Source organism: Apis florea, unplaced genomic scaffold (assembly GCF_048593485.1).
Source record: "Apis florea isolate Af1SG1 unplaced genomic scaffold, ASM4859348v1 contig_2350_pilon, whole genome shotgun sequence".
NCBI classification, from domain to species: Eukaryota; Metazoa; Arthropoda; class Insecta; order Hymenoptera; family Apidae; genus Apis; species Apis florea.
Window position 1 is genome coordinate 5,826,999 of NW_028256565.1, and position 27,411 is coordinate 5,854,409.

Sequence of the window (27,411 nt, forward strand, 5' to 3'; positions counted from 1 at the left end):
GGCAACGTGCGAGAAGTTCAAAGGTGGACTCGCCTTAAACTTTGTCGATTCGGTACGGCCTCGTAGTATGATCTTGATCTTGGAAGCTTGGCCGAAAATAGAGAACATGTTGGATGCCTGCGCTTTGGCCTTGCGATTTACAATTTTTTTTTTTTTTTTCGAGAATATTTCTTTGGTGTAAAAGAAAAGAAAAGGAGTTATATATTACGTATTTAAAAAATTGCGGTATTTTACGAAACTCTAAAAAGTTTGATCATTTTTTTCGTCGATCGATCATCGCAACGATTTCTAATTCTAACGGGGGATTGTAGAAGTAGTATATAGATTTTATGGATATTTTTTTTCTTTCTTTTTTTTTTTTTTTCTTGTACTTCTGATGATCGATACGAATAAGATGGATTCCGACAGATTTGCGATGCGAATAATATTTAAGAGTGTTTTACACGGTATCGTTTATCTGTCACGTGGAGATATTTCTCGAATCATTTGAGGATGAAATTGTTATGGCTTGATATGTATCAGAAATTTCGTAATGGCCGAGTTAAAATTTATGAGATTCGCGTCGAAAGGAAATTTATGGAAATATATTTAATACCTTGCACGAGTCAATCTTGTATCACACTATGTATCTTCACGTCATGCCGAAACGTTGTTTTCCTGAATCGAATGATGAAAAATGCAACAAATCCGCGCAAAAATTCGCACTCGCAATATCTACACACGAAATCTCCCCGCCGCTTTCAGATCAAATCGATAATTAAGTTGAATTTTTCTCCAAAAACCAGTAGTACGTAACCATACAACGTACCTTCGTACAAAACACCTTCGAACATTTAACGAATTAAAATTCATTTCTCGTACATATTGAATGTTAATGTTACTTCAACATCAAGCCTTGGCTACAAGGTGTTGCACGCTGTTTCCACGTTTCGTTAATTAATTAGGGATTAATCCCTCCCTCCCCAGTTTCGAGAGCAAAAGAGGGGAGGGGGCACGATAAAAGCGGAGGATTGGGAAACGTTTGAGCCGGCCGATACCAGGGACGGTCAATTTTCCGATTTCGACTCTAATTAGCGTTCGTGGCCGAGCGTAAGGCGGCCGATTCGAGACCGCCGTGATCGCAATCACGCTCGCAATCGATTCCCTAATTACCATATAAAACTCGCGTGCACGCGAGACACCGAGAGTTCGCGTTTCCTCTCCTAGCGGCACGAGCAAGGAGAGAGAAAAAAAAAAAAAAAAAAAATATTGTATAATCCGGGTGCCGGCTATGCTAATTATATTAATAGCGACCGCATCTGCGTCACTGTGCGCGGACCGCCTCATTAGCATACGATAAAACGGGCAAAACACATCCTCCGCGTCGATCGAGCGACGCTTATGAAACGCGAGTTTCGCGCGAGGGAATGGACTAGATAAAAGCTGGATCGAGAGTATTCTTTCGTTCGTCGTATTACATTATATTTTGGAAAATTATTATACCACGAGATACTTGTCGTTCCCGATTCGATCTCTCTCCTTCTCTCTCGTATGCACGAGATATAGTAAAGCGATGATGGATTTTATCCGGGGGTGTAAAATTTTGTGTAAAATGAAATTCTCGTCTTTCGTTAATTAATTGGAAACTGCGAAGCGAAACGAATTAAAAAAAAAAAAAAAAAAATTGTGAAGGATATAGAATATAGATCTAGATAGATGAAAAGGTAAAATTTCGTTCTTCGTTGAATTCGGATTATTTGGAAATCGCGAGTTTTTTTTTTTTTTTTTTTTTTTTTTTTTTTTTTCAATTTTGGTTCGTTTGATTCGTTTCAGCAATCCTTTAGAATTTTCTTTAGACGCTAAATGCAGTGATTAGATGCTAATTTGGGAGATTAGAAGATTTTATTTTTAGTATACGAGTAATTATTCGCGAAGATTGTTTTGAGAGAATTGTTATCCAAGTGGCTTTCCTCGATAGGACGATCGAACATTAGATTAGACTTGGCATATTAAACGAATTAGTTACGGGTAACAACGTTTCGCAAAAGATTCTTCTTATCGAGATTGAACACGAAGAAACACGTTTCCATTAACTTGCCATTAAAGTGGAAAACGAGTCGTCAATAGGCCGAGGATGATTGTGCATTTACGGGAAACTTAAATATGCACAAATGTGGAGAATGCGTATAGTCTGTAAAAATGTGCAAAGATATCGAAGAAACGGCAATTCGATATTTAATATTTAAAAGGATGGGACAAATTTTTAATCAAATCTCATCTCTTCGATCCTCCATCACACAGTTTATCGAAACTATGATTTGCATAACCAGTCACGACATAATTATTATTATTATCCGTTTTGTCATTATTATTATTATTATTATTATTATTATTATTATTATTATTATTATTATTATTAATATTACAATCAAATACTCGTATAAATTGCCTCTTACAATTGTCGGCAACTGCTTCAACTCGCCGACAACTTGTAATTAAAATTTCATCTGAAGCGAAAATAAAAAAAAAAAAAAAAAAAAAAAAAACGAGAGAGCGTATCGCCTCGGCAATCCTTTCGTCACTTGTGCACCCGTGCACAATTGTAATTGCCGATTCTCGATTAAAAAATATATATAATAAAGTAATCGACAATTCACAAATTCACTCTCACGATCTTGCTCCAATCCATCTTTTCTATCGTAAATTGGAACAACTCGTTTAACGCGACAACAATTCAGCAGCAAATATTTCTCAATCATCGTACTCTCGATCGACGTTGCGATCGTATGAATAATCATAGTAATATCTACCCTTAAGATCAGAACTCGCGATCCAAAAGATCGTCTTCGAATTTTTCATCCTCGAAATCTCGTCCTCCTCTCCTCCCTCGCTTCGAGATTCGCAACGCAAAAATCGATCCGACCGTACGCATCCATTTTCTTCCCAACGTTTTCGAGGAACTCCTTACCAAGCATCGAGCAGACTTTCACGGTAATTCGTGACCGATCTGCTAACCGGCTGACAGGAAGAAAGAATCTCGGTGCTTCCGAGAAGACAATCAAAGGGAGCTAGGCCGCGACGTCGGCGGCGGCCATTTGGGCATTGACGACTTGAAAAAAAAAAAGAAAAAGAAAAAAAATCCAAACTGCTACGTCAATACGCACGCACGCGAGCATAGAGAAAGAAAGAGAAAAAGAGAGAGAGGGGGGCAGAGTTAGGTTATCTTACGTGGTCTGAACAGCTGTCGGTCAGAGGTGCTCAACCGCGACGGAATAAATTACGGAGACAGATCGGTGGTCGGCGAGGATCGCGTGATCCTGGCCGATCCCCGTCGTCGCCAAGGTCTAATCCGGCGTTTAGAATTAGAAAACACTTTGTCGCGTTGTTGAAAAATGGCCTTGATCCAGCTACCGATGGAAATCGTGGATCGAGGCATCCAACTTGTCTTGTTGAAATCCTTTCGATTCTTTGAACAGATAATTTAATCGCGTGTAAACTCTTGCTTTGTGATTCGATTGTAACGTTATAATTTGCCGGCCAGGATGGGATAGAAAGTTTCTTTGCGTATTTGTACGTGATGGATTTGAATACACGAATCCATGATATACCCATCACGGTATACCCAGTTCGATCCATCGATTCTCGAAACGAATTTTACACAGTTGCAAATATGAAAACGATTATATTAAAAAATTATTGGATCTTGAAAGATCTCAAGGAATCGCAAATCTCCGATTCTCCGTAGAGAGATACGACGAGTATCCCGTAGGGAGGAATGGAAAAAATGATGGGAGTGAAAGCTTGCGCGGGAACAATGTTCCGGCGCGAGGAAAAACCAGCTTCGTTATTTGCTACCGTTTTGCTCGAGTATTATACTTTCTAAGGGCGTGCGAGAGGAGAGGCGGGTCGCGGCCGTGGATCCGTGATCAAAGGAGGCCGACAGCGGCGTCGCGGGACGTACAAGTGCAAGTGTCGTGGAGGATGTTCGCCAATGAATCGATAACACATGCGTGATCCGCGCGCTCTTTTTCCCGTGGGGCTGTCACATTGTGTGTTAATCAACGGCTACACGCGCCAAGGGACACCGTGGTCTTCCTTTCTCGGAAGCGGCCAATAAAGCGGACAAAAATCGCCGACACGAAATTGGACGGCGTTCCGCGAACGAGCACGCGACCTTGCTCGACATTTTAGCCCGATCCTCCTCGCGTCCTTCTCCCGTGTTCTCGTACGATTCTCGAAATTCGTGAATGTTTTTAATTTTTTGGGCGAGAAAGGTGAGGATATATTGGTGGGAAGGATGGAAAGATCGATTTCAAAGTGGAAGTTGGAATGGAAAATTTTTGGTGAGACCTCTTTGGTAAAATGGAATTGCGTCGCGTTGCGAGTTTTGAAATTGACACTTTATCTGTGAAAATATTTTTTTTCTTCTTAATCCTGTTTCATAATTGTCAGGGTATCACAACAGTTGCGCGGCACAGATAAAATTTTATTTCACAATTCCCGGATCGAAGAATGGAAAATAGACTTGTTCGAGTTTAGACTAAACATAGAAATATAATCTTGCCTTTGTTGCCGCAAGTGTGGTTCGAGGTTATAAATCAAGGGGTTAATAATAATAAAATTATATCTTGAGTCGAAGTTTTCTGTCAATCAACTGCAAAATGATGATAGAATAATTATTACATTAAACTATTAATAACGGACAATGGTTCGATAACAGATATAAAATCTTCTACGTACAATCATCGCTTGATTCAATTCCTCTTTCATCCAATTTCCCTTTTCAATCAAACACTTGGTACGCGAAACAGAATTTCATATATGTATATATATATATTCGCAATTCCCTTCTCTCCGCTTTAAACTCTTTCGTCAAATCCTACAGAACAAACATACCAATAAATAAACCGTGGTAGATCTCCGCATCGACATAACCTCAAATATTTCTGCGCATGCGCATGCTACAATCGGTACACAAGCGAGCGCGTATATAACAACAGCAATAATTAACAAAACTAAATACACGCAAGCTGCATTATTTATCGGCCGCGTACACGAGCAGCAAATTTCAGAATATTTACCTTCGTACCCGTTTCATCGGTATCCTAATAAACGCGCGTATATTCCGGCTGATTTAAAAATAGTCGTAAATACAGGGCTCTCTCGTTCTCACCCTCCCCTCTCTCTCTCTCTCTCTCCCTCCCTCTCCTTTTCCCTCTCGCGAACGAACGGGCCGACCAGCGAGAGAAAAATCAATTAAGCCGCTTATGTGAAATATCGATGCAATTACGCGCGATTGCCAAATCTAGCCATGCTATCGATGGCCGTATTATCGAGCGGCCTTCGACGAGCCTCGGCCATGGCTGCTGGTTTCACCTGCGATCCTCCTGCATCGCCCCGTCATTTTTTCATCCGTCGTCGCGTTTTTATTAGTCGGGCCGAATCGGGTGGGGGCGGAGGGAGGGGGGGGGGGGTATCGCGATATCGCGCGCATCCATCCGGACAATCCGGATCCGTGGGACGAGGCGAGATTTATATCGTTGCACGCGCGTTTGAACGATCATTTTTGCCGTTAGATATTAGATGTTATCGGGAGGCCAGAGTTTTCGGGAAAAGAGCATATCATCGAAATATGTTCAATTATAACAGCCAAGTTTTTTACCTATGGAATTTTTTTGAACGAAAGAGGACGATGGAATCGGACGAAATGATGTATTGTATAAAATGGATGTTCTGATTTTGTAGTAAATTTTTTTTTAAATCCAGGAAGATTTTAAAAAAAATCTATTGTAAAATTTCTATCGTCGGGAACAATATCGCTGTTTTGCTTATTTAAATTACATACCCGAAAAAATTTGAAATTACGCAACGTACACAAGGATGAGATGCATCGAAGAACGGTTCTTTTTCCAAAGAAAAAACTTCACAATTACGTCATTACTAATTGAATAAAAAAAAATCATGAGAAAAGGAGAAATTGATATTGAAATCGGTTGATCAGCATTCTCAAGCGAGGAATCTGGGATCCATTTGCCGAAGAATTCGCGGTCAGCGATTCGCGCGACCGATAAAGGAATTTTTGCGCCACGATCGGCCGACGTTTTACCGAGAACCGGGCGAGGAAGCGCGATAATCTGGAATTATTCAAATCAATGAACCCTGACAGTGGCGGGAGGAAGAGAGGGAAGAAAAATCCGCGATTAAACGGCATAGTAAACAGTAATATTAATGAGAGTTCCACGCCGGGTGTCATGTCCCGGCTATCGAACCGCGAGCCATCGATAGCCACCGTGCTGACGCGCGATTTTATTATTCATTAACGCGCCGATTAACTCCAATGTCGTCGTGACATGGCTTGGACCGCCGCTTTGTTGCACGATCGTAAACTTTGTACACGGACGATCCTCTCTCGCGCATCTGCGCTCCCCACGTGCCATCACACTCATCTCGCTTATCGGTTGCTCGTTTTTCGGTACGTGAACCGTGAACCAGGAAAGTGTGGATGAATCGAGGTGAAGATAAAGAAGACGTCGAGCGAACAATCTGTTGTGGAAGAATCGAAGCGTGTATAATAACTTTGATAAAAAAAATATCGCTTCAAACCTTTGTTTAATTATTTCTCTCTCTCTCTCTCTCTCTTGAGAAAAAATTTATTCAAACTGCACACAATCATGCTTCGTTCGTTTCTACGGAGAGAGAAACTACGTCGAGCGAGACGTATATGTAACACTTCTTGCACGAATATCGTCCTTATAGTATCGATAAATACGCTTCCAAGAGTAATCTCGAACGATCTTTATCCCGTGTAATAAAATATCTCTATCTCTTGGCTCGATCCATATAGAGAGAGAGAGAGAGAGAGAGAGAGAGAGAGAGAGAGAGAGAGAAGCGAGCAGATTCCAGGGACAGATTCCAGGGGCTGGAGAGAATACGTATTCTTGAACCGCGGTTAACAGAGACACGTGGAAAGGGAGGCGACCGGTATCCGGGGCCCGTGTTCGACGAGGTTTTACGCAAAGAGGCCGATCGGCAAGAGAAAAAGGGGTTACAAGGCGCAGAAGTTCACGACATGAAGGCCTCATTATGCCGCGCCGGGGAAACTCGAAAGAGGGACCCCCGTTCGGGGAACACGGGGGCGGAAGATGGCCGGCTCAGAAGTTCGACGAGGAGAAAAAAGAGAGGGACGAACGAAAGAAAGAAGAGAGAAATAAGAAGAAAAAGAAGACAGGAGAGAGAGAGAGAGAGAGAGAGGAAAAAAAGAGAAGGCCTCGATAACCGGCCGATACCGCAGCTCGCTGAAAACACAGAAAACAGAGAATCAGCCTCATTACTTCTATCTTCCTCCTTCTCTCTGCCTCCCTCTCCCACGTGCGCCGATTTCCAGGAATTCTCCGTGATCTTTGGTCCCCGTACACGCTTTAACACGCTCTCACCCCTATCCTCCTCGCTCCCTTCTCTCTCTCTCTCTCTCTCTCTCTCGTATCACACTCTTCCTCGATCCTCTCTTCATTTATTTCTTTCTTTCTCCGTCTTCTCTTCTCGACCTCCTCGTTCTCACCAGATAGTTGTCAGAAACCGGAGGATATCTGGTCCCCACACTTTTTCCCTCCTTCGACACGAGAAAGAAAAGGGGGAGAAGAAGAGAGAAAAAGGAGGAGGGGAAGAAGGAGAAGAGTCGAAAGTCGACGAACCGTCGATTAAGGATTCTCTTATCCTCGGAGAAGCAACGGAGGAAGGAAAGTATTGGCACAGCAAACGTCGAGGAGGGAAACACGAGTTGTTGCCAGAAGAGGCAGTCTAGGAATAGGCAGGAGGAAGAGGAGAAGAAAGAGAGGACGCCCCCCCCCCTCTCGGTTGACAGGACTCGTTCCCGCCGAATCGAGAGGGTCGATCTAACTCTTTAAAGTCGGGAGGATATGGCGGGAAAAAAACGCAGAGGCGGGGAGGGTCCGTTCCCCCTCCCTCTCCGCAGATAGAGGGATCGATAGAGCGGGGAGATTGTTTCGAGGTCTTCCGCTGCTTTAGATCGTAGATCGACGTCTTGTTAAGCTAACGAAGCCCCCTCCCCCACCCTTCTTCCGAGCCGAGAAAACCGGGCATTCGAATCGAAGTTTGGGACCATTCCACGGACAGAACGGAGATGGAAATCTTGGAGAACGGGATAATAAAGAGTGTTATTTATTTTAAAATTTAATTGAAATGTGCAGAGGTGATTGTAGAGATCGAAAGTAAAATCCGTTTGGATTTACTACCGATTTCCAAGGGGATTCGAGGGGAATTGAAATTAGATCGAAATTAAAATCTTTCAAATTTTCGCAACACGATCTGACTCGCCACGATCTGAGTCGGATCACGACGCACGACGTTAACGTCTAGAGGATCGAGTACGGAGGCTTTATTGCAACGATTGACGGTTTCTCACGACGAGCAACAAAGCAAAGGAGTCGAAGGAACGGGACCGTTCTGAGAGGAGGGCTTTGTTCATCGAGGACGTATCGCGATCGACCAGCTAGACGAGATAGAATCTCATTTCTTCTAGCCTCGGCGGGAGAACGAACGTGTTTATCCGCGAGCGATTGCGACACGATATGTTAATGGCCGCGTCTGCGCTCTTCCCACGTGACGCTGACACGCGTTTCCATCGTGTCCTGGAAAAATATTCCGCCCCAACGACGCCGCGTGTATCGATACGAGGCGGCTCGAGGCGAGAGATCGTCCCGTTTCCCAATTAAGACCGACATCCTCGACAAAGGTCGAATTTTTGAAATCGTTGGAAAAGAAAAAAACGTTGAAGACGTTTTTCATTTTTCAATACCGTCAATGTCGCGCCGATCGATACGGAATCGATACGATCAATCGTGACTCATCCGTGTGCCAGTTTCGCGAAGAAGTGGGAAACGGAGCATAAAATTAATGGATTTATTATATCATCGTGGAAAGAATATTATTTCTATTTTTTTATATTATAATAGCGAATTACAATAACTCGTTTCCTAGCTATTTTTAAATCCTTTCCCGCGATTTCTCAATCACCTCGTTCCAGAATTTTACAAATTCTACCAGCGACGCTTCTTTCTTCTTAGTCTTTTTAAAATTTCATCGCCGCTTCGCTCTACAATTATTAAATTATATCTTGTTCCAATCCGAAAACTCCTACTACCTCCAATCAATCTTTCGCGATCTATGTATACTTTGAAATCGTATTGTTTCGAAACTTATTAATCACAGGTATTCCGATATCGAAGAAACCGAGTGGTGTCCAGAGAGATGTGGATCCAAGAATTGGAGAGAAATTAGGTTCCACGGCCGCGGACAAGGGCAACGCAACGTCGAAGACCCCCGGTCGAAGATGATATCTGACGGCAAACAAGCCGGCACGTTAACGAGCCCATGGGCCAGACGGGAAACGACGAAAAGGACCGATGGACAGGGACGGTGGAACGGCGAAGAAAAGCCTGGAATGGCCGCCGAGCAAATCCCTTGTCCGTCGGTGACAACCTCGATCCTATCTGAACTTGGGGCAGAGCTTAGGCAACCGAGAATCGAATTAAACTGACTAAACGATCCAAAGAATCGGACGATAAAGAAAAATTGGTCGAAACGTTTGAAACGAATGCGTGTGATGATCTCTACGCGCGGAGGAGGACGATTTAAGGATCGCGACTCTGCTCTTCGCGATATTCTAGCTCGTTTCAGGTATAAACAATATTGTAATTGAGGATTAACGAGAGAATAGCATGCGGACCGCTACCTCGTTTACCGAGGAGAATCGATTCGCTGAACAACATTTAGAACAGAGATTCTCAATCGTATGGTATGAACGCTGCACGTTTTTATCGATAATAAAGAAGCTAGATATTACTATAGGATAAATTGAAACGATATTATTCGTAGAAAGTTAATCGTCGCACAGTTTAAGAATAAGCTGTTGTCGCAAAGTTTTTCCAAGCGTTGTTTCATTGGAATGGTAATGTAAGAGAGACGTTTGATCGATGCATTTAATTCTCCTCTAACGTTGGAAAAGTTAACACGTCAACCCCTCGATTTCCCCGATTCGAGTGACGCATTAACCTATCAACGTGGAAACAACTTCCTCTCTCTCTCTCTCTCTCTCTCTCTCTCTCTCTCTCTCCATCAGCACGCGAATCGAGGAGAAAGTCTCTTTTTGCAGCATGTTTCGACACGAAGAGAAGAGAACATTTTTCCTCTTTTATACGTGAAAATTCTTTCGCAGGCTACGATTCATCAAGTTAGAATTCCATTCCGCGTGTCTTCTCATCCTCGCGTCCATCCGGTTCTCCCGCCAGTGACGGATCAAGGAGGCAGATATATAAAATACATAACGAATCACAAGTATACTTTTCACTCGTTTTTTTCGAGTCGATTGATAAATAATTTAATTATTCGTACACTTGAACAATCAGAATAATTATCCCCGATAATTGAACGAAGAAAAATAAGTGAATGTTAAAATTAATAAAAATAACGAGATATATTTTACTTCACAATCTATTCATTATTCATGATTTATTTTTATTTCTCATCCTTTCAGATGATGAATAAATTAGAATTAAAAAATAGCGTAATTCGCGAAACACGATGAATAAAAAAGAAAGGAATGAAAAAAATTTCGGATTTTTAAATTTTTGAAAGTTCAAGTTTAGTGAAATAATATTTTCAATACAACTCTTTTTCTATTCCCGTCCCCCCTTTATTGCATCCGTCCCTGTCTCGCAATCGACCGCCGCAAAAAAAGAAAAGATCGGCCGAAGCCTTGGACAACGAGTCGAGGAACGTTTTAATCGCTGTGATTTCGTTGTTGGCTAACGATGGGATAACGATCGCTGTATTCCCCGACGAGGTGGTACGAGATACGGTCGCGGATAAGGGCACGGTTCGCGTGCTGATCGCGGTGAAACGCGAAGACAAAGTTTGATTTCGCGGGTGTTGCGTTACCGTTTAGCATCGGTTAATTAATACGGGTACGTAGCTTCTGTACGCGCGAATCGAGAGAGCGAGCGTGCCTGATCGAAATCTCGTCACGAAACGGCCCACGTTTCTCATCGTGCGATGAATTTTAAAGCCGTGTGACAAATACGCGATCTTCCTTTAACGAGAAGAATCCGTGACATCATCGTGGCGAACGTGGAGATGCTCGATGGATAGCGAGCGTTTTCCGATCTTTATTTCATTCCACGGTTGAATATAATTTGTTCTCGTTCGATGATTAGATTTGGATCAGGTTTTTTTTTAATAGAATTGTTGTTGCTTTGATCGTCGTTTTGAATTATGAATGGAGGAAACATAAGATTTTTGGAATTTGTGTATGGTTCATTTGGTCATTTTCTAGGTATTAATATTGATATTAGTTGATTGAGTTACGAAATATTTGATGAGAAACGGTATCAACTGGAATGGGTGCAATATCGAAATGTATATCGTCGATCGTTTTCACTTCTTTATATTTTATCAATTGTAAAATATATAGGGGGAGGATGATCGATCCTTATCGATATAACTAAAATTCGAATTCTCGTGGATACTGATTCTACGACAAATCCAATTTTGTTTCATCGACACCAGTTTCCAATGTTTGATCGCACTAATAAGACGCTATAATAGAAAATACGCGGATCTTCGAAACCGTCGATAACAACCGTGCTACGTAAAAATGGCGAAGTGAAAGTTTTCCAGGTAATACTGGAATCGTCAAATATTACGTAACAGAAGTGTTTCTAGAATTATCCAATACCAAAGAAAAATCTTTAACGAATTATCTTCGATCTAAGTCTCAAAGTTTCAAACCAAAATTATTATAATATTACTCTCCAAACGTAAATCTAATCGATCGTTTAAATTCAAGCCTCAAACGCGAAATCAAGAATCAACGCGAAAATTCTTTTGGAATGCTTTAAACTTTATTCGAAATCCAATATTTGCCGGGAGGAAAAAAAGTATAAAATTAAAGAGAAAGAAATCTCTCGTCGCATACGATGGATGGAAAATGAAACTATCGATCTAACATCTTATCAACACGTTATCACGACAGATCGCAATCGAGGACGATGAAACGAGAGCGCCGTTTAAAGACACCGCGACACGATTTCCTCGAGCCGTCCCTACTTGATCGACGTGGCGCACGCTTTTGATTGTTATTGATCAATCGTTTCGACGTGTATTACACTTACACACGGGCGTAAAAGTGAGAGGACGTGTATACGCGTACACACCTATACGCGGGACACACACACACGCGCGACAGGGAGAAAACTGGCACGCCACGCGGCTCTATAACGCTGCCACGACACAACGAATATATAGAGACGGCGGATCTTAATGAATCTTTATGGGATGGTGTCGTGAACTTGTGTACCCTCCGGTGACTGACTGAACCCGGCCAACCATTGGCGCGCCTCACCACTCAGCTTCTGGGATGCTTCTCCATTCTCTCTCGTTTATTCTCTCTCGTCTTTCCCGTGTTCAAACACAAGTGAAAATCGAGGCAGACATGCACGAAATATATCAAAGTTCATATTAAGAGCGAATCGGTCGTCTACTTTTTAGTCGTGGCTTTGAGAGAGATTTTTTGAAGAAAGAAGCGAAAGGATTTGTCTCTTTAAATTTTTGGAATTTTCTTTTTTTAGAAAGTTGAAATTTTCGACGAGATCGTTGGAGGACAACTATTAAATTTAACGAGGAGGAAGAAGGTTCAAAGGAACGTCAGAAAATGGTAATAAAAGTTTGGAGGGAGCAGGTGCGGCGTGTAAATTAATCGCTAAAAAAAAAAAAAAAAACCTAGACACGCAAATTTGTCAATTTGAATAAAATTATCCGGAACAGATACGCGACAAGGATAATCTCGCTACCTTTTCAAATCCGTCATCTCGTTTTCATCGTGGTTCGAAACGATGAAAAAAAAAAAAAGGGAGGAAGAGAGAAAGAAAGAAGGAAGAGAGTTAGGCTACGCCAATGCGACGAGTTGCTCATTAGGCCGAACGATGGCATTGCCGCGTGTTTGACAGTGTTGACGCGCGCTCGTCGGTGTTCGTAAAATTTGAAGGGCGTGCAGAAGGTCCGTGGGGTCCCGACGAGTCGCGTCTTGATTGTCATCAAGCCGTTTCTCGTCGCGTGATATCGTCATTAACGCGCCAAGCCCCGAAGAACGCCATGGATCTCGTACACGCGGGGACCGCGTTTCGTCCATCGATCCGCGCCGATCGATCCATTCGAAACCTTCTCACGATCCACGCCACTTCGATCCTCGTGCGATCGATAAACATTCGACGAGCGTCGATGGGAAATCCACCGATGATTAGTAGAATAATTTATTTTTTTTTATCGCGCGATTCGTCTCCTCTTACCTCTTCTTTTTAATTTTCTACTCGATTTATAATGTAACAATAATTTATGATATAAATAAACGCGGAGTTTTATGGTAGATAAATTTTTCATAAATCGGTTGATGAAACGAAAAGTTGGAACATTAATTGATGCGAAAGATTCATTTCAACGTGTATCAATCTCGTGGGAAGAAAGTGAAAGGATTTGGAAAGGATTTATTTACTTAGGTATTTGTGTTTGAGTTGTGTTTTAACGAGTTGTATTTTTTTTAAGAGATTATTGATCCCGCAATTTTTTAAAATTTTTACGATGAATAAATTAAGACGTTTCCCTTATCGAACGTTTCGAGTTTGAAACGTCGATCGCGATTAACGGTGGACGGAGCGAGCATGAATCGTGACAGATTAAATCTAATGACTATCTCGGTGGATAAAAACGGAGATATGGTAATTTAATAGGTAACTAAATTGAGTTGGGATCTGTTATCGAATTGCTGGAAGCTAGTAAATTCATCTGGTGATTTCTGGACCTCGATGATACCTAAGGATCTAGTCTTTCAGTCTTATTATCGCTGGCAATTATCAAACTATCATCCATTTACAGGATTTATAGAGAGTTGCATCGAGTTAAGTCACGATAAATTATCAACTTGTTACGATACGGGAGAAACTAGCATCATTATTATATTATGCGGATTCAAAATTGTATTTTCTACTTAATCCTCTCGTTATCAAATTCCTCGCCATTTATCACACTATTTCAACCTACTTCGCTTCCAAATTCCAATTATTTAATCAAATACAAATATATCTACTTCATTGAATTGTGTAAATATACAATAGTTTTTAAACAAAAACTCTTTTCCTTCTCTTCCTCTACACATTCATCACAAATATCCACTTCCTCTTTCAGCCTCGATTATCATCACAATTTAAAAATTCTCGACTACCGTATTCTAAATAAATAAATAAAGAAAAAAAGGAAGAAAAAAATCGCACAAAATCACTTACCGGGATCCGAGGAGTCCAAACTGGCGGGCGCCTGTGCGCTGAGGGGTCCAGGGGTGCCCCCGCTTCCGGGGCTGCGCGCGTCCTCGTTACCACCCGCGCCAGGGTACGACAGCGACGAGGAGGGTGGCCTCTGCAACAGACAAAGCGTTTTCGAGCGTACGTTCGAAAAAAAAAAAAAAAAAAAAAAAGAAACACAACAATTGCTCGTCGCACGACAACGACCACGACTACGAGGAAATCGCGCGACACGATCGTTCGAAACATCAGTCCCCCTCTCTCCACGAACACCGCGGTCACGTCCGCAGGAGAAAGGGTTGTTTCGCGTTTAGGCGGGCCAACTACAATACCGTTGCAGTTACAATACCGTCCACGGGCCAACGCCGTGAACATCGGCGACGATTGACGGGGGGGCCCGCCGCCGCCGGGCCGATTTCGATCTCGATTAAAGGCGGAGCACACGTACCACCGCCACGAAAATGCCCACCGCATAAACGATCGGGGGAGGACGCGCGATCCTTACGAATCGATACGCGCGCCAAACACCGTGAATATTCTCCCGGCCCGCCACTCTCTGCTCGATTATTCAACGTGTGTAGCCGGTGTGATAATCAGCCCGAGCCAGCCCGTTCGGGAAAATACGCACACGGCAAATTGCTGGCCCCGTGCGAGGAATACCACTGAATACTGAAGGGGGAGGAATACTGAGGGGGGGGAGGGGAGGGGGGCACCGGTTCGTGTTCATCGCGGGGCAGCCTAATTGTTCCGTTTTAGTTTTGTTCGTGCGATAGATCTATTAGAGATCTACTGATTTCTCGAGGAATAAGAGCTTTCTCTTCCGAAAGAAAATGTCGCGTGCTTTTCTTTTTTATTAGGGATGAATAATTTTGCCGATGGAATTTTTTTATGATCGTGCTTTTGACATTGGGTCGAACATTGCATTATTAAATGTATTCAAAGATAGGTAAATTGATATGCTGTACTTTCGATAGGATTAAAATCGTACGATTATCTGTAAATTAAAGTTGGAATAATATATCTCGTTGATAATATTAGAAAATATACGAAAAGAGAAGGGAGTATAATTGACGTCGATAATTTTTTCTTCTTTTTTTTTTTTTTCCATAAATGGACGTATTAAAATCGCATGAAGGTATCGTATACGAGCGTGCATCGACGGAATATGAAATATTAATAAAAGAGGATCCCCGAAGAAGAAACGGACGATTCGAATCGATCGCTTCATTTCTCAATCACGTCATGAAACTTTCCTTCCATCACACGCATCGAACGCAAGCAAAATAATAATCCGGCTGTGACACGTTGCTCGTGCGCATTTCTATTCCACAAACCGTACGTGTAATACGAATCCAACACCTCCAATACAAATTCGTTCCCTCCCGCCCTCCCTCCCTCTTGCTCATCGAATAATAAAATAATCCAAACGAAAAAAAGTACCACACACACACACATATATATGTATATTTTTTGCGAAAATCGAAAATTTCCAGTTTCTTTTTATCAGGGAATTCTGTACCGTACGAGAGAAATGATCGAAGAAAGATCCCTGTTCCAAGTGTTTATGCGAAAAGCAACGGTATATCGATCGTGGCCCGAGGTCGTAGGATAAGAATTCCAGGCAGGCCGGTGGTATCACGGAGCGAAATGTCTGGATATATCACGTCTGCCGGGGCAACAATGAGTGACAGCTGACTCCCACATGCTGTCACAGGCGTCATCTTCGCGATAATGTACCCGACTCCGGTCCCCCTCTCTCGATTGGTCGTATCTGGTTAAAATCGTTACACGGTCAAATCTATAGGACCTTCCTGCTGCGTCGGAGAGTCGCACTCCGCGCGCGTGAGTAGGGGCGATGTGTATCGATGAAGGAAACGTTCGAAAAAAAATGAAAAAAATAAAAATAAAAAAGAGAAAAGAATTGAAATAAGAAACGACGAAGAAACCGTTGGGGGGATGTCGTTGAAATTCGAACGAAGAGGATTTCGAGAGGAATTTTCTGCCCGATGGAAATTTCTGAATTTCGAGGAGATTCGACTCGACGGGCGAATAATTCTTGCGCTATATTAGCAATTGATTAGACTTCGACTAAAAGCTTAAAAGAACATTTTTTTTCATCTCCTGGTAAATATCCATCCATCTCCTTGCTTCGATCGAAGCAACTTCCAACGCACGATACGATTGTAGAAGTGGATCGATGAATCCACGATCACAAGGAAACGGAAAAGTGAAGATATAAATAATCATCGATGTTGGCCCCGATTAGACACGATTAATCTAGGTTTAATGGGAAGGAAAATTGAATAGGCACAAGTTCGTACACGTACCAATTAATTCAACGCATAATTCTCGTCCGGGACGTCTTAATTTTCATTTGAAGGGGCCCGCGATCGCTCTCGTCTCCCCGGACACGAAGAGGATATAGTGTACGCCGCGCGACCGAGTATATACAAGAGCGGGAACGAGCGGGAATGGGGGGACATTAATAATGCATCGGTTGTCGCTGGATTGCTTCCTACTAGCAGCAAGTACGAAACAAAGGGTGAGACGCTTGTCATTGTCACCTACGAGGCGAGGATCATCTTGTCGGCCGCGATCGCCGAGTTTAATCCGGACGTGTTGACGAATCGATTAAAATCTATCCCTTTGAAACGAAGAAAGAAAGACGTTGCTTTAGAGTGGACTCGCGAAATCGAGTTATTAACGTCTCGAAAATCTCACGGAGAGAGAGAGAGAGAGAGAGAGATTAACTTAAGGTGATAAAGATTAAATTTCTAAATCTAGCGACTAAACTGTGACCTTGAAGTGAATGGATTAAGGACATACTTGTACTCTTAGTAACTTTTTTTCGTTACGAACGACAGTGGACGCGATTGCCATTTGTCAATTGTTCGTACGAACTCATCACGGTGGTCAATGGAATCGATGTAACGGGTGAGCTTATTTGAAAATATACTTTCCCAGGAATTCGGGACGATCCTTTTTTTTTTAGAATTATATTTTATTCCCAGGCTAAAAGAGCTAAAAGATATTCGATAACGAATCGTTTTCGTGCCCGTTTCGTATCCCAAATTTTATCAACCGAAATATTTCTCTATCGAAACCCATTCGTATTCAAAGGGCATCATTCAATCGCACAATTTTCACAATTTTTCATCTTCTAAAATGCTAACAATTTTTTTCTTAATCCATTCAACGATTTAACGATTTTAGACACGTATCTTATTTTAACTCTCACCCGTTATACGTTTCGAATGCCGGCCACGGTGCGATATGTGTTTATATAAACAGTTGGTAAGTGGCGATCGCACACGCTGCCCATGGAGGCACACACGTATAAGGAGAATTCAATGGTGTATATGGTGGCAAAACGGTTTGAAGGTGGATTTTGGCCCAGGGTGACGTCACTTCCTACTAAAGTCCCGCCGGTCTTTTTTTCGTTTTTTAAATGGACAGGCAAGGGTCCGGCTGCGTGACTCGTGTCGATGCAATGATAAACGGTTAACGGGTCGACGGGCATACGCGGTCTCGTTCCACCTCGTTGCCCGGCCTCTCTCTCTCTCTCTCTCTCTCTCCCTCTCCCACCCTCCCCTCTCTCTCCTCCACCTCCTCTCTCATCTGCCCATCTCACTGTTTTTATCTACCACTCCGTCTACAGGCGCTCTTAAAGCGTAATTCGACAAACCGGATGTCTGGTCTGCCCCCTTAAATAAATCAGTTTGCCCGCATCTCATATTCCACCCCCGCTCAGGCCGTCTCCGCGCTTCCTCCCCACCCCGCCCCTTGGCCACGGAAAACTTGGCGGGGTCGAGAGGCGATGGAAAGAAAATGAAAAAAGGCGGCGATGATGGCGTGATCTGTGTGTCGAAACCGGGGCCGACCGATTGGGCCGCTATCATCACGAGTGAAAGGAGTAAACGCGTGATCTCATCGAAACTGTGTGGAAATACACCGGCTACACCGATGATCGTATTTATTATTGTGAAACATTTCAGCCTTTTTTAAATAACCCGTCGATCCGAGAATCGTCGCGAAGATACGAATTTCTCTGTGTTACACATATCATATCTTTTTTCTTAAATAATCTCCTCGATTGGCTTCTTCTCTCACTCGAAATTGTGATTAGCCGGGTGTTGTTGAAAAAGAAAGATTACGCTTTCTATTCCGAATTCTATTCAGAATCGGAGAAACAAGATACAACGCGTGATACAAAACGTCAAAGAGGCATGGAATATTAGTTGGAATGCATGCATAAGATTGCATAAGATTATTACGCGTTGCGACAAAGATTTATCGCTTGGATGAGGCGTGTGGAGGTAGTGATCGAGTACCGCTAATTGATCGATAATCTGTCAACGGATCTGGAACGTCTGGTCATCGGTGCGAATATGGCATTCTTGGCCATAATTAATCGATAACAATTCCAGTATTTAACACGAATTCTCATTACAGCCTATATATATCTATATACGCAAATATAAATGAAGCAAGGATTCTTTCGAAACAAAATTTCCAGCTTCGTTCGTTCGTTCGGATAGACAGAAACAAACCAACTGCGCGATAACCACGCAGTGATTATTCCTCGTGTATCCGCGATTTCGACAATTTCCACGATCATCGATCTTTCCTCTCGCTTTCCAGAGGATGGAAGGAGAGAAGAAGGGGCGACAGACAGATAGAACGGAAGAACGGTGATCACCGAGGATTCGAAGCGCGGTTATCGATCGCCAGCCGATGACTTACGCGCTCCTCACTCAGTCATTGTACCATGCACGTATTAATTGGTCGTCGTAATGCATAACGCCGTCGTATAATTATGTAATTAGCAGCCGAGCGTTACTCTCGTTGACTGGTTTACGGTCAGAGATACGTAAATCTCTCTCTCTCTCTCTCTCTCGCGATTAATTTATTGCTGCCACGAAGCGAAAGCGTCGCAGACGTCGCGCGACCACGAGGAAGAAGGAGGCGGGGGGAGGGCGAGAATTCTCACCAAATGAGACGAGGAGGAGAGGAGAAGGCGCGTGCGGAGGAGGCAAGGCAAGGCAAGATTCATTGGAGAGAATTCACGGCGGTGGTTGTCGGCCTGTCTAGGTCGTCTCTCGAAGAGGAGGCGGAGAAACAGGCCGAGGCGGAGGCCGGCCACGACGATAGCGCGAGTGTCGAGGGCGCGACGCGGAATGATCGTCGGCTTGGCCGGTTGAGAGAAGGCCGACGACGAGAGGAAGACGAGAGGAGAGAGAGAGAGAGAGAGAAGGACAGGGGTCCCGGTTCGGTCTTGAATTTCTCGACGATACCGGAGGCCGTCCACAGCGATCATAAATTACGATTTATTGCCGAGCCAGCGCCTCCGCTCCACGGATTATCTTGCGCTTATGTCAGCGCGCTACAATTATTATTTACATTTTCCGCGGTAATGGAATTCCGGAAGTGGCGGCCGCAAAACCACGGGTTTTGAGTAATATCTTGGACCGGCTTTAACTTTTCTATGGAAAGGGGAGGAATTTTTGATTTCTCGATTGAGTTAATTTTATATTTTGGAATTGTTTTGAAATCTTGGAAGGATTGAAATCAATAATTGATAATTTTGATATCGAATTCTCAATGCTCGCCAATTTGGGGAGGGGAAATTTTGAAAGAACATCGAAAGTTATTGTAAAGTCTTGCGGCGAAGGTTGAGGTTAAGATAGCGGCCAAACTATCGGTCCTACAGTTTCGAGATACGCAACTTTACGACTTCCTAGAATATTCGTTATCTGTGACGTTAGAAATTGACGACAGAGAGATCGGCAAATAGCGCAAAAGTTGTTGTAACGAAGGTAACGACGTCTTTAAACGGCGCTATCGCGATTGCACGTGTTTCGTGCCCGCATATATATATATATATATATAAATCGGAGGGATGGGAAGGAGAAAAAAAAAAAAAAAAAAAAAAAAAGGAAGAAAAAAACGAAACATTAATTTTCTTCGGGAACAATATGGTAGACCGTTTCACCGGTGCTCGCCATTACGATCCATCAACGCCATTTTATCGGCGGCGATCGCAAACCGCGATTATAAATAATAAAACGGACACGTGCACGTCGATCCGGGGTTCAATTATTTCAAAACGAGCAGCTTGTCGATGACGTTTATTGCATCGAGTTAATTTCACACCTATCGAAACCTACGCGAAGTGAGCTTGCGCTTCGCTCGACGCTCACTCGCAGAAACGCTGACTATTGTAAGATGAAAAGAAAAGAGAGGGGAGGGGGGAAGGGGGAGGGTTAAGGATCAAAGGGAATTTTTGTCTTTCTAATTTTATTCTGCGCTTTGTTCGACGCCCACCCGAAATAAGGATGTGAAATAAAATTAGGAATAAAATTTTCGAGAGTTATTTTCGATGGTTCGACTTATTCGTCATTGAAACAGTCATTGTCGCGAATAATACTGTCAGAGAGCGATTTAACATGGTGCAAACATTTTTCGCGAAATGGAATTGAAGAGTCGAGGACAACTTGCAAGAGTTTTACATTCAAATTGTTCTAACTCTCGAAGAAAGATGAAGGAAAAGAGGTTGGATTATGGAGATGAATTTTCCATGGATCTTTATATTTATCTAATTTTAGAAATATCGATCATGCGATCGTTGCGAGGTAGGAATGCACGAACGTGATAAATTGCGGAGCAATTACGTATTGACATTCCGCATCATGCTCGATGTTTCGTGTTTAGGTGTGTAATGTCCGCGTGTTTAGCCTTTGTTCGTGAGGGAACGTCATGGCGCCATGTTTCGACTAGCAATCGGCGCGCGGAATACGGAATCGAACGTACGGATGAATCGGTTGAGCGATGAATCGATTAAAATATTAGTGAAAAGAGCGGGAGGTTCTTTAATTTGTCCTTATTCATTCGGAGTTAGTTTTTCTTCCTTTTCTTTTTTATCAACACGACGAAGCATTGACCCGTGACGCAAACTGAAGCGTATTACATATTTATGACAGTAAATAAGTGCGTGTAATCTCATCTCGCGTCAAATCGTAAAAGTCAAAATAAATTTCGTCAAAATCATCCGTCTGCCTTAATTATCTCTCCGTGCATATTATTTTTATGAATACGATATACAATATATATATATATATATAATTCTACAATGTTCATCTATTAATTTTAATAGAAATCTTATCATACTCGTAATAATAAATCAAATTGAGGAAATCTTAAAAATTCCTAATCTTTGTCTGGAGCGAACAACCTTGTGAATAAAGTTTCATTCAAAAAAAAAAAAAATAAAATTCTCACAGAGCACAAAGTTTCACACGAGTCTCTGTGAACAAATCTAACCTCACGAGGTTCAAACAGACTCTCTCTCGGTCGGAATGGAACGTGTGTGAGAGAGAGGGAGAGAGAGAGAGGGAGAAAGAGAGAGTTTCAAGAAGGTTGAGCGAAGGAAGGAAGGAGGGCCAACACTCGACCAGCTGATGGATCTAATCAACATTCCTCCCTAATCACAATATAGTCGCCTCTCTCTTTTCCCCGGGGGATCCTCGTCCTCTTTTTCCTCGCATGCGAGACGCTCCTTCTCGCCGAGGAACCCGCAGAGATTCGCAGACGCGGCCCAGGCCGACGCATTCGTTTTAATTTAGCCGCCGTATAAATTAGACTCCCAAATGATCGTTCCTCGTTCAAAAAACCTCGGCGGCCCGGTGAAAAACCATCGTCTCCTCTCCCCTCTTCCTTCCTTCCTTCCTTCCTTCCTTCCTTCCTTCCTTCCCAATTCGAGTGTCCTCGCGACATCTCGTCTCCGCCGATTCCTCGTCGCCGGTCCACTTCTCGAAACTGGTCGAGCAACGCGATCGTTTCCATGCGAAAACGAGTAAAAAGATCCGAGCGATTCGCGTTATCTTATCCACGGTTGGCTAAACTGCTGTCGGATGATCGAACGATTCGTGACGATGATTCGTTTCGAATCGTCGACAGCTTTGTCGACGATCATTTTATTATGGAAAATTCGAGGAGATGATTCTACCCGCGATTAACGATCGTTCTTGATCGTTACAGGATACCATCTAATACCATCTCCTTTTATTTGTTTCGATCCAAGTTACGAGTAATTTTAATTTTAAAATTTTATTCCGATAGACGATTATTACGCATGTTGCCCGTATTATCATCAGCATGATATTACGATAAAATATTAATCGTTAAAATCCCCACGAAACTCTCCTTTATGGAGGAGCCCACATCGTCGAGAGGGAAAAATTCTCTTTGACGATAAAATCTCATTACGGAGAACGTCTGCATCGCGAACAGAGATGAAAAAACGGAGAAGAAGGAGGAGGAGGAGGAGGAGGTAACTGATCGACCCGCATGAGGTGTGGTGCGGTTACCTATCTGGGCAGAGGATTTTAAGAGACGACGTCGATCGACGCTTCGTCTACGAGGCTCGCAGGTAACGATAACAGGAACCAGACCGGTATGGTGTATAACGACAAGGTCGAGGCAGAAGCTACGAACCGCTCTCGGGCTCATATCTAGTGGCACGGTGGCGGCGTTCCTCGGCTAATTGGTTTCCCGTGTTGCGTTCGCCTCCCTCGGGATAAGGCGGTCACTCCCTTTCTCTCTCCTCTCTCTCCCTTATTATTCCATCGATAAACAACCTTTTCTCCCCATCCCTTGCGGTTCTCGATTTTTTTCTCCGCCTCCTCTCCCTTCTCGAATACGAAAACTCATCGAACGAGGCAACGAGCGAGTCGTTGTCCATCATTTTGGCACATGGCGCCATTAAACCAGTAACCAGACGATTATTATGTATTTGCACGTCCGGTGATAATAAATATCAAACGTATCTTTTGATTTTATATCAATAACCGTGGTTCGTTGCCTCTTCAAAAAGTGTCCCCCCTTCAAGTGTCTCGCTCGCATAATCCACTCGACAGCGTTACCATTACTCGACACCCTTTTTAAAACCTCGATATCGTCAACGACGATATTACTCCAACAACTATCCTTAATCAAGCATTATCCAATCTTTCGACGCTGCCATCGACCATCTCCTTGCGTACCCAATTTTCTCCCAATCTTTTCTCCTTTCTTTCTCTCTCTCTCTCTCTCCCTCTCTCTCCCCGCGAATAGATAGCGTGGATTTACAATGCAAATCGAACGTTTAGAAACATGGGCCAATCAAGATCGATGGATCTTTAACGAGAGGGCGCGCGAGGAATAAATCTTTTTTCGTTGGCGCATGCGCGCGAGCGAATAAAGAGGGCGCGTGCGTACATAGAGGCTAACGATTGCCAAGAGGCGAGCATCTTATCGTGAGCTGCGATCGCATTAGGCGGTGGACAGTGACACCCAAGCCCCCTCCTACTACGCTATTATATACGCGTTCATTAGCGAAAAATAATCGAGGGTGCGATGGTCTCGAGTCGTTAAAGACGCAACGTCCAGCTTTGTCTTTCCGCCGGGTTCAACAACGAGATCGTTTATATCCGAAAATTATTCAGGATGCATGCCTGTCGATGCTTTGCTTGGCGCGGTTTAACGAGAGGTAAATGCAGCGTGTTGGCTGTTTGCGGAGGCCTCGATGACGAGTTGCACCTGCTGCCTCGCATTAGGGTGAAATCTCTGGAATGGCGTTTGGAAATGTTTTCAAACTGGGTGGAAAATTGATGGAATTTCGTTTGGGCTGCCACGTATATGACGGACAGAACGCAGATGATAATTCCTTGGATTCTTGAACGTGGATATCTTTTTTTTGGAGGATGTGATAAAATTAAAAGTTGGCCATCGATGGAAATTTACGAATCTTGGATTAATTGACAAAATTATCGAAATTTAAGAAGAAAATCTTGCGATTGTCGTTAGGGATATATTTTCAGAATTCATTTTAAATGGTGGAGTGGAAGAAAGAAATTCGTGAGAGCCACTGATGGTCTAGAGAGAGAGAGAGAGAGAGAGAAAAGAAACCTCGACTAGCAACCACTCCGTTCGCATATGTTAACGCATTTACACAGACATCGTGTGACATATACCAATACGGTACACATACGGTGGACACATGATCGAGGGTAACGGCAAAAGTCTCTCAAAATCCGACGGACCATGAAAATGCTACTTTTCCAGGCGCGAAATTGTTCGTGGGAAAAAACGTTAAATCAAATTGTGCTCAAAAAAAGACTTCCAATTAAAGAATATGACAAATCTCGATCGCTCTATTTTCCATTCTCTCAATAACGCTCTAATCCTCGAGAAAACTAACACCACTGAGATCAATATTAGATCAAATATTTACATTCTAATAACTTTTCACTCGGATTTCTAAAAATTAACTTTTGACAATTTCCAAATAAGATTCCTCGAAGAAGGCGAATAGAAGAAGAAAAATCTGGTTCCGGACGAACAAAATCGATGAGCCGAGCGAGCACGAGCGAATATTTCCAGAAAGCACAACTCTCGCCGTCATCAGGGCGACCCGCAACCCCTGAGCGAGGGTGGATCTGATAGAGAGGCGCGATAAGGCGAACCGGAGAGGCCATGACATGCGGTTCGCCGTCTGTCACCCGGTTTCGTCCTCGGATATATTCACCGGTTGCCACACCCGTGTCACGTGCCCTCTCCCTTGATCGCCAAGGGATACATCCCCCTTTTCGCGGCACATATATCCGTACAAGCAAAATGCATCCATATTTAATCGGGAGAGTGCGTACGGTTCGCGATGCAAATTGTTACTCCTGCGGTGTCACCTCCACGATTCAGAGACTCGTGGAATCAGCCAGCCTATCTCCCACGAGTGATCAAATATAGATTCGAGCGCGTGAAACATTTTTTTTAGAAAGGAAGGAATCCCAGCTGGTTTGAGGAATGGAATATTATTAATCGCGAATGTTGATGCAAAATAGAATTCGAACGGACGGAATTCGATTGAATCTATCTATCGATCACGCATTCAACGAGGAAAGAATTTTCATTCTGGCCCGTTCAATGCCCCGTTTCCGGGCAATGTACAATCGTATGCGTATATCGGTTCGATCGGGCGAGGAGCGAGGCCGCGTGTCGAGATAAACGGTCATTATTAGCCGTGCATGCGTTTCGTTATCAGAGAAGAGGTTGGCATAATGAACGGCGACTGGAGTAGCACGCTAATAATAAAGATCGTAATTGAGCGGTGGTCGAGTTCTCGAGGCGAGCACCGTTTACAGGAAGAACAGGCGGCCGAGGGTCTCGCGTTCGTGTCGCGACCGACGAATGAATGGACCGTCGCCGTATAACAGAGCCGCCGCCGCTGCTTCCGGTTTCGCCTCCGGTAATTGAGACCGTTCTGTTCCCTTTCGTGAGAATATCGCCAAGATTTCCTCGTTTGCGGCCGAGGAGAGAAAAGGGATTTACCTCTTCTCTTTTCTTTATATTATCGTCCATCGACCAAACGAATTCCAATTTCTCTTTTCTTTTCGCTTCAACGAAGTGATTCAAACGAGATTCGAAATCTTATCTGTCCATTAAGCGCATCGAGCCTCGATTTCGAATATTATTTAATTTATTATTATTTGATCTAAGAGAGTGTCGCGACCGCCAGGAAGTTCGAAGGAAGTTCGAATTCACGAAAGCAACAGCAAAGGAGAGAGTGGCCACAGGGTTGACCGCTTTCTCGCGCGCCTCCTGCGCTTGTGCGCTGTCACACGCAACGCGCTCTCTCGCACGCCAACCTATTATTACGGCGCTGGCCACCGCGCGTGTTCGCGCATCTCTCTCTCCCAGGAAAGCCGCAGACCAGGTAAACATCGCTAACAGGTGCATAGTCGCGAGCGTTAATTCGATTTCACGTCCGACCGACCCGGCTGACTCCGCTCTCTCATCGTCGTCAACATCGGTTATAATAAATCCACGTTTCCTTTTTTTATTTCGCGAGAAGAAGGATCTCTCCATCGAATTGAAGAAATTTACAGAAGCGGGGCGTTTTATCGCTCGAGTTCGATATTCGAAAATTACAGAGGTCGAACCAACGGTCTGTCACGCTTTCTAAAATCCTCTCCCTTCGCAGAAAACGCGAAGACAAGATTGCCGATGAACGCGCGTTTGATTCTGTTGAACGAGAATCAACTTGGTTTCCTTCCTTTTTCTCTCTCTCTCTCTCTCTTTCTCTTCAAAATGATATGGCAGTGAGTTTTCCAGTTTTGATCCGACCGATACACTGATCCGGGAAAAGCGAAGACCAGGAGAAGAAAGGAGAACGAGGATACTCTCTGACCGACTACCGTAACTGCCAATCCGTGAAAAGTGACCGTACATCAGCGTAAAGGTCGATCCAGAGATATCCAGCAAGAAGGAACGTCAGCGTGTGCGAAATGGTACGGCGTTCGACTGACGAACGAGGAAAGATCCTCCCGAGATTCTTATCGGGAAGGTGTTTCTATTTGTAACGATATTCCTCTCCTCGGATCGAACGGAATTTTTCCTCAATTTCCATTTGTTTTAATATTGATGAGCTAGTGACTGACGATACATTTTCTCTCTCTCTCTCGATACATTTATTCTTCTCGTGTCGTATTATTGTATCTATTATAGCGAGTGGTGATATGTGTCGCTAGTGTCGTTAGCTTTAATTATTTCTAAAATAATAAATATCCGAATTATCATATTTTCTTAATACGAAAATCGCGACACGAGATAATCATTTATCAAAGGATAAGATTTATCGTTCGATCGAAAACCTGTACCCATGAAATTCTTCGGGCGGAATAAAGAAAAAAAGAAAAGAAAAAAAGGAAAAGAATGCTGGGTCGCGAGGAAAACGTCGATCGAGAAGGAATTGAAAGAATGCAACGCGGAAAAACGAGCGATGAATTGTGCGCTCGGTCGTGTTCATCTATCTAGAATCGATTAAGATAAGTGTTCCGCGCGAGGATGTTTTATGCCCGCTTGATCGGCGTACGGTAGCGACACCGTATATAATTATCATATTACGATTATGTCCACGGCCTTTAATTAAATGCGTATTCGGCCGACAAGGCCGGGGCGAGCCGACTCTCGTGTTTACAACGACGTAAAGCCGCGGAACAAGGGGCACTCTATCGGCCAGCTAACCTCGCCT

At 43.3% G+C, this 27,411-nt stretch overlaps 1 protein-coding gene across 5 annotated transcripts in view; it reads right to left on the bottom strand.

Moving 5' to 3' along the window:
- The window catches only part of hth (Meis homeobox homothorax), a 479,196-nt gene that overhangs the window by 285,410 nt on the left and 166,375 nt on the right, over window positions 1–27,411 (bottom strand). For all 5 annotated transcript variants that reach the window (XM_086904801.1, XM_086904800.1, XM_086904799.1 and 2 more), the window contains one exon: window positions 14,331–14,460. In XM_086904801.1, coding sequence (XP_086760927.1) covers window positions 14,331–14,460 — 130 coding nt within the window. The remainder of the gene's footprint in view (window positions 1–14,330; window positions 14,461–27,411) is intronic.